The sequence below is a fragment of the Pseudorasbora parva genome, chromosome 15, assembly GCF_024679245.1.
Source record: "Pseudorasbora parva isolate DD20220531a chromosome 15, ASM2467924v1, whole genome shotgun sequence".
Classification (NCBI taxonomy): Eukaryota; Metazoa; Chordata; class Actinopteri; order Cypriniformes; family Gobionidae; genus Pseudorasbora; species Pseudorasbora parva.
Window position 1 is genome coordinate 43110911 of NC_090186.1, and position 10221 is coordinate 43121131.

A 10221-nucleotide genomic window follows, 5' to 3' on the forward strand; every position below is an offset into this window, starting at 1 on the left:
GAAAAGGAATCGAAAAAGAATTGAAACCAACAGTGAGGAATCGATTCTCTGAATCGACTTCATTGATTCCAAACCAGGAATCGGAATCGAACAGCTCTGCACCGGGCGGCAAACGCTAATAAACGGTATTAACCGTTATTCCTCCAGAGGGCGCGCGGTGGCCCACAATTCATAATTCTCATTAGGTTGTATTCAAATTTCAGCACGAGTTTTATCTTATTGAAAATATTTCAGCACAAATATGTATACTTTGTTTTAAATCTATTATTTTAGATTAATTATTATGGGATTCACAATAATAAATCTGTTATAGCCGCTTCCTAATACATTTTTTTTAATAATAATTTTCTTGTAATCACAAACGGTTGTGATTGGTTCATCTTGACAGCACTGAGAAAAGTAACACGTACCACGTGACAATGCTTCCGTAGCGTCTTGACAATGATTTACGCATGCACGTTTAATTTAAGTTATTTAAATAATAAAACTACCTTTTAGACCCACCACACCAGACAAATCAGAAATAACGGACCCGTCCGTTTTAGATACATTTAATGTGGCCATTCTAGTCTATTTCTTAATAAGTAGATTTCTTGCTGTTAGAAACATGGTTAGAACGGGTTAGAAGCATACAGTAAAGGTTAGAAGTAGCGAGAAGACCACGCATGCGTCGGCTACTCTTCAGTCACATGCTGCATTACCGCAGTGCAATCAGGGATATGTAGTATGTGTAAGCAGCCTAAAATTGAAAATGTGTACAACTGTAAAACTAAAATTACTATGTTTGAAAATTAAAATGGTGTAGCTGTAGTCTCTGTGAAGAGAACAAAACCATATGAGATTTTGAAAATGGAGGAAGCAAAAGCCTTTCATATTTAGTTTAATAGTCATAAATTAAACAATTTCACAATTCATATGCGTTTAGATCTTCTAGATCTCTCATTCGTATCCTTCATTCTGCTCTCCTTCATATTGTAGTGTTTCCTTCAGGTCATGTGTGGCTCCATACTGTTTGCTCTCTATTTTTGACAGATTAATTATCTCCTCATTCACGCTGGCGCTTGAAGACAGAACCTCTCCTTCTGTTTCATTCTGCACAAACAACACACTCAAAGTTATCAATGTAATCATTTGCAACCAAACATTTTCACAAATGTAAGTAACATGGTAATTTGATGTAAAGGACAAAGTATAGAGTTGTAAATGGACATATATTAAAAAAAGTGATAAAAAAAATTCTAGGCATCAAATGCATCATAGTTTTGGAGATTAATTGTCGTCTGTCGCTTTAAATGATCAAGCCCTCTTACACTCAGGGCCATTTTTTGGGATTTCCGCCTGGACTTGGCCTACCCAAATTGAAAAGCCTCCCATACACACATACAGTTAGCCTAGAAATCTAGACGCACCCTAGCGGCAGCAAATTTAATTTGCCCGCAAGTGTGGTCTAGCAACTCTCAATTCCTATCTGAGCTGTATTCCTCAGAATCTGGACGGCCCAATCACATCGTGTATAGAGTCGGCGGGCGGGGCCATAATGACGACGGCCGAGTTGCGTTTGCGTGCTTCTAGTAAACACAGAAACTGGCGAACGGCGGCGGTCTTTCGAATCAGCTTTGACTGCGACTCTGGAAGACTTGGAGTTAAGCTTTTCTCTGAGAAAAGAACAAAGAGCGGCACTGAAGTCATTCTTAAAAAGGGAAGATGTGTTCGGAGTTTAGCCGACCGGATACGGCGAATGTTTAATCTGTCAATGAGCTCTGCTTCACCTTCGTTGCTCTGGTTGGTGTAGCGCTATCCTATCGCGTGCAGAGGGAGTTTGAAAGACAACCGTTTATCCGCCCCTCGGATTGAGCCGTCAATGGTGAGTTTCCAGACCAAACATCTTGATGTGGGTCAAGCTTGTCAGCCTAACATACAGTGGTCTAGTCTCAAAATGTTGGTGTCATTTTACAGGAAACCCTTTGAAGTTACATAAAACACTGCTAAAAGGGATAAACATGTAAGTATATGTTGTCTAAGATGTAATAACCCCCCAAAAAAGTAGGCCCCTTTTGATTCTTTTCCCCCATACCGTGCGTTCACACCGCCGCCGGCGAGAGCGTCAAAATTCGCTCTTGCCGCCCTGACAACGACGCTGTAGAAAGCTCCGTGGACGTGCTGCCGCTCTGACGTAGATCGAATGTTTTTTCTTTTTTTAAACTGTATTTAAAGAGGCCGCAAATCAAACAAGCATGTTGATGGATATACTGACCACAAGTAGGGTTTAAATTAACTTCATGAAATCGTTTAAATGTGAAAGTAAGAATTAATTGCACACCCGCTGAACAACGAGCGTTCTAGCGCCTATAAAATAGTGTTGCGCGACTTCTTAACAAATTACACATCACTATGAATGATCTTGTCATAAATGATAGGGAAACCCGCACAGCAATGATCAACCTCTCCTACAAATTGCTTGGGAACTAATGTGGTCGGAACCAAAGTTTACAGGCCTGCGTTCTCTGGATTTCTCTCAAGCGGAGCACTTCTACATTCTGACTGGTTGCCGCCGAACCGCGTCATAGCTCATTACCATAAAGTTGAGCTGATTTCAACTCTCCTCGACGCCCAAATCGTCCAAGACGCGCCGCGCCGCTCTCGCCGGAGCTCGCCGCCCGGCTCCCATTGAAAATGAATGACTTCCGGCCAGCTTGACGCTCTCGCCGCCGGCGGTGTGAACGCACAGATAAATTCATTTTTGAAAGTGTGTAACTCAGACCCTGGTGCTCTAGGACCCTGCAGACAGTTTGGGCTGCTTCCACTAAATTACAGAAAATAGTGGAAAAAAGAAGTTTGTCTGTGTCATGTTGTGACAGATTTACTCAAATGGGTCTGAAGCAAGCCTGCAGTCTCCCTCTCATTTACTGAAGCTTTCGCGCCTCCATCGCCCCCCGGTGGCCGGTCCCAGTATAGCCGCCCCTCTGTGTTTTCTAATGAACGCGAGGCAAACTAAATAATAAAATTACACTTCAAATATTTTCCCCGAAAGTTAGTTTATGTCACTGAAGGCAGTTATCATCACGATGATTTCATTTCAGGTGTTCATTTTAAAAATAAGTTTAGTTTGAGTTAGTTATTTGATGCTATAAAAATCGGGGGTGTGACGTCATGATTGACAGCTGAGACTGACGGCTTCTCGGAGTGAAGTTGTCACTGAGGCACTAACGGACTTTTTTCAGGATTTTTGGGAGCAGATTGGAGCTTTAGCTTTAATTTCTGCATTTCCATAACTGTTTATTTCACACCAACATAATTAATTGTTCTGCATCTGCGAGAGTGTGGGCGGGCTTTTGATTTCGCGACTGTACTTCCTGCGCTCTACTGCGCAGACTCGGTCCCAAGATGTCCGCGCCGTGCAAGGCTGCATGCCTAAAAGCTTCAAATCTGCCAAGCGGAAACGGATGATGTCGAGTCGTCCATATTTTTTTACGGTCTATGGTCTGAAGGGATGACCCCCCTTTCTGCCCCTTTCTGCCCCTCCCCCGACCCTGCTACCCCCTCCTACCACCATATACAGTGATATAAATGCAATATCCCAGTGTCATTAAATTAATTATACATGGAAGCAGCCCAAACTGTCTGCAGGGTCCTAGAGCACACAGGGCCTGAGTTACACACTTTCAAAAAATAATTTATATAAAAAAATCAAAAAGCGCCTAATTTTTGGGGGAGTTATAAGAGCTTACACAACATATACTTACATGTTTATCCCTTTTATCAGTGTTTTATGTAACTTCAAAGGGTTTCCTGTAAAATAACACCAACATTTTGAACGTAGACCACTGTATGTGTGTATGGCAGGCTTTTCAATGTGGGTAGGCCAAGTCCAGGCGGAAATGGCACCAGAGTAATTTAGTGTAAATACATTACTTTGTGTAAAACAAATGCCAAAGTGATGCATATCTCCAGAAAGTAGAGACTCTAAGCCTTCAAATGGTGCCACATATGAGGTCAGAGCTCCTCCACAGACATTTAAAATGGAAAGTAAATACATGATGATGTCATTCCGGACCCTGTACCGGGTCCTCGAAGAATAGATTCTGATTGGCTGATCGACCGTGAAGTGATTCCATTTCCAACTAAATTTAACATTTTTAAAAATACACTCTAAAAAATGCTGGGTTAAAAACAACCCACGTTGGGTTGAAAATGCACCAACCCAACAATTGGGTTGTTTTAACCCAATGGTTGAGTTGTTTTAACCCAGTGGTTGGGTTAAATGTTGCTTAAGACAACCCAATTGCTGGGTAAGAACAACTCAACCATTGGGTTAAAACAACCCAATTGTTGGGTCGGTGCATTTTCAACCCAACTTGGGTTATTTTTAACACAGCATTTTTTAGAGTGTAGATTTTTATCTTTATATGTATCATCCTTGGTGTGGACTGACCTTTAGTCTCTACAAAATAATATATGTTACCTTATGATCTCTGTGATACTGGTCAACAGCATACTGATATTTGGCAGAATTCAGTCCCAGTAAACCAGCCATTTTCTCTCCAAGAAAGTCACAAACTATAAAGAAAGGAAGTGATTTACTATGATTACATGCAATATTTGTGACATAATAGACTGGCTGTTTATTTATTCTTCTTGAAAAAAATATGCAATGACCTTAAGGGGGTAGTTCACCCAAAAAATGAAAATTAGCCCATGATTTACTCTCCCTCAAGTCATCCTACATATGACATTCTTCTTTAAGACGAACACAATAAGAGTCATATTAAAAATGTCCTGGCTCTTCAAATCTTAAATGGCAATGAATGGCAGTCCAAAATTTGAAGCCCAAAAAAGTGCATCGATCATCACTGCTCCACACAGCTCCAGGGAGTTAATAAAGTCTGCCTGAAGCAAATCGATGGGTTTGTGTAAGAAAATTATCCATATTTAAACTTTGCTTTGTAAAATATCTATAGCCTCCGCCAGACCACCTTATTCAACTTTCAACTGAACTTGCGCGGTTCAAAATGCTTACGCTACGTCCAACGTCTGCGCTTTTTGTCCTACGTCTGACAAAAAGCGCATTGATTTGCTTCAGAAGGCCTTTATTAACCCTCCGCAGCACTTTTATGATGGATGCACATTTTAGGGCTCCCATTATGAAGCTTGGAAGAGCCAGGACATATTAATTATAACTCTGATTGTATTTTTGGGTGAACTAACCTTTAATAAAATAAAAGTGCTTTCCAGGTTATTCTTACATCGCAAAGAATTTCTCAAAATCCGTGTTCCCCAAAACCGAGGATAATCCCTCCATGTCCAGTTTCTCTGAAAGGTCAAAATATGAAACAACCTTGGATCATTTTCATACCTGACAGATTTGATTCTGTTATTGAGTCTGTCATACTGACCGGGTCAGAAGCATTGGGCGTTTGATGAAGCTGATGCTGAGCCTCCTCGTCCTCACTGTCCTCCTCCGTCAGAGTCTCTCCGCTGGAGAAATGAATCACCTTCACCTGTCGGACGTCTCCCATCGGCTCCTGCACATCAGGATTGTTTCTTAGTGTGACGGATGCATAGCCCACCTTGCATATTAGGCCTTTACCATGGTTTGAGTTATTTTGGAGCTTAATTTAAAGGGGCAGTTGCATGCGATTTGACTTTTTTAACTGTAGTTAGTGTGTAATGTCACTGCTTGAGCATAAACAGTATCTGCAAAGTTACAGCGCTGAAAGTTCAGTGCAAACGGAGATATTGTCTTTTAAAGTTATGGCAGTTTATTGACTACAAAAATGGCCGGTTTGGACTACAACGAGCTTCTTCCTGGGTTGGTGACATCAAACCCTCGCTAGTCTCCGCAGATGTGACTTCTGCCCGTAATGGGAAGGGGCGTGGTGTTTCCATGACAGCCTGTGCTTGGCACTTCAGCCAATAAAAATACAGGAAACTACATTTGGCCATCTAACCAATCTAAGACCATTGTGTTTTTCAGAGGGAGGGGCTTCATAGAAGCAGGAAGCAAACAAGCCGTTCAAAGGACAGTGGAGACAGCGGCGTGGAATAAAGGGAGAATAGAAGAAAAATACAGCGTTTAACAAAAACGAAGTATTAAGACATGTTATACTGCGCCCCATAAACACAACCAAGCCTAGAAAGAAAAAAAAATGGAACCACCGCTTAAATATGTTTACTACTTTATTTATCCACTTGTTATAAGAGAACCACATGACAAGAAAATGAGTTAAAAGTTTATTAAACACTTGAATATGTGGCTCACACTTCTTATATTTCTCTCTGCTGTTTAACTTTACCTGGATTACGCTGGTCCATGTGGCAGCAGATAAAGGACGAGGCGGGGCTTCAGCCTCCAAACTTATGCTGTTCCAGAGGAAGTTGGACTGTACCATCATATTCTGATTGAGAGGGGATCTTCTGATTTCGTTTTATTCAGTTATCCCTTTGTTTGGTTTGAGTATTTTCTTTTCATTTGTTTGGTTATATGATTGCGTTATGTTAGGCATTATAATGGATATTGTGCTTTAAATGTAATTTTTTTTTGTTTATTTGGTAAAGGTATTTTGATGTTTACCTTTTATTGTTTTTTGGTAGAGGCTAAATGGGTATTTATAGCATTTTTGGGAAGAGCGGAGGTTAGTCAGTAATGCCCAGCCACAGTAACATCGTGACCTGCTGACCTTAGTGGTTTTGATTTGTTAATTTGTTTTCAGGGGAGATTTATTTTTCGGCTTGTTTAATTTTTCTCAGTTTCAGTTAACATGCGTTTCAAGTTTTTGATTTTGTATGGACTTTGTTTGAAATCTGCCCCTGTATATCATTTTTCGTTAAAAGAAATAAACTTCCATCTTTTTCTATCACCTGTCCTGCCTGTTCTTGGCTTTGACTACCACACCGATGTTTATTATAAATGATTTATCTGTGCACAGCATTATTTATTTATTTTTTGTTAAAGGTGCACTATGCAACTTTCCGTCCACTGGAGGGCGCCTATTCAAAACAAATGCGTAGTTTGATGACGCAAAGTGTGAGCGCAGCATCTTGGGAAATGTGGTCTTCACCTCACAGCCGGTGCAAAATAGGACTCGGGCAGAAATCACGTTCATGGATGCGGTTATTAACGTTACTGTAGAGAAGCAGAGCAGGACCAAGTGTTGTGGGACTTTTATTATGACGGGGCGGGACACATTCGCCTGGCGCCTGCACTGATCCGCTCTTCCGGTTATGATTATGAGGTAATGCAGCTCTGTTTATCATATTAGATACATTTAAGTGTGTTTAAAATGATGTTATGACGTTACTCCAAGCGTTCACTTGTTCACACTGCTAAGAGTAAAGCGCTCCTGCCAAATAAAAGCCGAAACCGAGGGTAGCGCAGATATGACGCGATTGACAGGCGACTCCGTCAAACGCTAAGCTGACACGTTCCGGTCATTGGTTAAAATAGCAATTTTCTCACAATTTACAAATAGTTACAATTAATAGTTGGAAACATCTGGGATATTGTAAGTAGTCAACTGAACAAAATATATAACACTGGCCTAGTGGTTTTTGGATATTTTACTGCAAAAATACTACATAGTGCACCTTTAAATTCATGCACTCTTATAATCTTGAATCAGAATAACTTCCCCTCTACTGTTTTTTGATGACGAGGGCGGGGCAGCCTGTCAATCACATGAGATCCACCAATAGCAAACCACAACCATCCAATCAAATCCCCACAGACAAAATCAAGCCCCGCCCTACATTTGTTCTTGTTTGAGAAGCGTTTTACTCGGATATACGGCACTATAGGGAAGAAAAGAAGAGCGCAATTTCTGTTTCATGACGACTTATAAAGAGTAAATAAACAAGTTCAACCGGTAATATTTCAGCACTCCAATCAAATGACGGTCTATTACTAACTTTATGCATTTATTTGATTTTATTTAAATAATCATGTTTTAAAATGCATTTATATAAATGACTCTCATCATTAAAACAATTAAAATGATTCAGTTAAAAAGTATGAATGTGGTTAAAGTATGGCTAGCGTAGCAATATTCAATTGAAACAAACTGCATATTGCATTAACAAATTTATTAGTTTAAGTTAAAACTGTGTAATCCAAATTAATGGAAATCTTTATGAAATTTAAATAAATAGATTTAAAAAATTGAGTGTTCATCAGAGTGGTCCAAGACACTAGGACTTTTGTCAACCTTAAACCATGAAATAGAATACACACAAAAAAATGACTTTATTCGAGGATATTTGTGGTTGAAATCTTAAAAAGTAAAAAATCCTTTCCTCACGGGTCAATTTGACCCCTCTTAAGGATGCGAGGAATGCTGTAGGACACATAGAAAAAACTAAAAATGCTCAAAATTCAAGTTAAATCTAAAACTTTACCAAAAATTGGTTTTATAATGTCTACATGTGTATCTGAATCCACTCTGAAGTGGCACTGACTTTAGGACCCAGCGGAACAGCTCATCGGCTCTATATAGCGCTATAAGGCCATCTAGTGGCAAGATGGTTACAATAATATTTTTCCACAAGAGGACGTCAGAGACACCAAAATTTACCCACCGTGAGATATTTTGAGCAGATTCTAATGGTTATGCATGTATTGGAGAGTAATTTTGAATTTAAATTGAAATAATGTGAAGAATAAATAAAAAATCTCCACAAAAAAACGCATTCAAAACATTTAAAAATATTATAAAAATGAAACAATATAAGCTTTCTGGACAAAATAAATAAATAAATTTAGGGCTTCGGGTCATTTTGACCCGCGAGGAAAAGATTTGTTTGAGGATGCAGAAATTAGTATATTTATTCAGCAAGGATGCATTACATTTTTAATATTTATCAAAGAATCCTGAAAAATAAATGACATTTTCCAGAAAAATATGTTCTCAACACTGACAATAATCCTAAATGTGTGTTGATCATCAGATCCTCATCTGAGAATGATAAGTGAAGGATCATGTGACTCTGAAGACTGGAGTAATGATGATAAATTCAACTTTGATCACAGGAATAAATTACACTTTACTATATATTCACACAGAGAACAGTTATTTTAAATTGTAATAATATTTCAACATTTTTCCTGTGTTTTTGATCACATAAATGCAGCCTTGATGAGCAGAAGAGACTTTAACATATCTTCCAGAGCCCAAACTTAAGTATACTCTAAAAAATTCTAGGTAAAAAACAACCCAATGTTGGGTCAAATATGGACTAACCCAGCAATTGGGTTGTCTTAAGCAAATATTTAACCCAAGTGCAGGATTAAAACAACCCAATTGCTGGGTTAGTCCATATTTGACCCAATATTGGGTTAAAACAACCCAACATTTTTAGTGTGTAGTGTAATCTTAAATTAGCCCTGTGTGTTATGAGTGTGAAGGTGTGTTTACCAAGGGCATGTGCTGCAATAAGTGTATGTTCATTAAATAAAGGCTTGGTAAAAACGCTCAAACTAAGACAACATACTTTTGAGAGAAGACGGCTTATCTAATAAATTCATATAATGAGGGAAAAAACACTTACGACCGCATGCATGCTGTGACTTTACTACCAGAATCTTCTTGCGTTGAGCTCCTTTGGGGAGAATATCTTCACACAAAATCCTTGAATAGTGTTTTTTTTTTTACACCATCACGCCAGAAAGTTTCCTTCACCATCACAGGAGGAAGTAATTGTTTCATGTACACGGATGTTGCTTGTCTAACTTCAGGACAGACACACATATTTGCTGACGTAGGCAAGACTTGAGCTCCTGAAGTGCAGTAATGCTGCTATACTTGTACCGCCAGTATTACAGAAAGAAGTGTGTATGATTTGAGGAATCATGAGCACAATGTAATAGTGTTAGCACACATTTTAATGGGGAAAACCATTAAATGCATGACAGTGAGTTACAGGTTGACATCATAATCTGTGAGTATATACTCGATGATGAATACATATCCATACAGCTGCATAGATGGAAAAAAGAAATAATTACAAAAGCTAAATGCAACCCTGGAGTGTCATTTCACAACGCAGACGAACGTAAGTTTCTCTGCAGAACTGTGTTCAATAAATATACAGCGAAATATTTGACAATCGTTTACCCTTCATAAGTACACGAACGTCTGATTTAAAGTTAGGGAGTGAAATAACAAGCAGAATACATTTTTTTTGCAACATTCTGCCTCTTAGTGATCATTTCTGTACCTGTGCTTATTC

The 10221-nt window shown here is 39.1% G+C and overlaps 1 protein-coding gene across 2 annotated transcripts; it reads right to left on the bottom strand.

The window, feature by feature from the left end:
* Positions 1 to 850: 850 nt before the first annotated feature.
* LOC137041700 (protein FAM177A1) lies at positions 851 to 9696 on the bottom strand. Of its 2 annotated transcripts, none has more exons than XM_067418275.1 (5): positions 6294 to 6958; positions 5394 to 5522; positions 5244 to 5310; positions 4463 to 4557; positions 851 to 1092 (listed from the first exon to the last, which is right to left on the bottom strand). In XM_067418275.1, the coding sequence occupies exons 1-5, from the start codon at positions 6390 to 6392 to the stop codon at positions 940 to 942; spliced, it is 543 nt and encodes a 180-aa protein (XP_067274376.1). In that variant the 5' UTR covers positions 6393 to 6958; the 3' UTR covers positions 851 to 939. The 2 variants fall into 2 exon arrangements, with proteins under 2 accessions (XP_067274376.1, XP_067274377.1); XM_067418276.1 differs by lacking the exon at positions 6294 to 6958 and adding an exon at positions 9541 to 9696 and having other exon boundaries at positions 853 to 1092.
* Positions 9697 to 10221: the final 525 nt, after the last annotated feature.

What these genes read in the sequence shown, in the direction of transcription:
- LOC137041700 (XM_067418275.1), bottom strand. Translation starts at nt 6,392, where the DNA reads ATGATGGTACAGTCCAACTTCCTCTGGAACAGCATAAGTTTGGAGGCT. An exon ending in CGCCCAATGCTTCTGACCCG is followed by an intron (nt 5,311 to 5,393) that starts GTCAGTATGACA and finishes TTGACCTTTCAG; the next exon opens with AGAAACTGGACATGGAGGGA. An exon ending in TTTGAGAAATTCTTTGCGAT is followed by an intron (nt 4,558 to 5,243) that starts GTAAGAATAACC and finishes CTTTCTTTATAG; the next exon opens with TTTGTGACTTTCTTGGAGAG.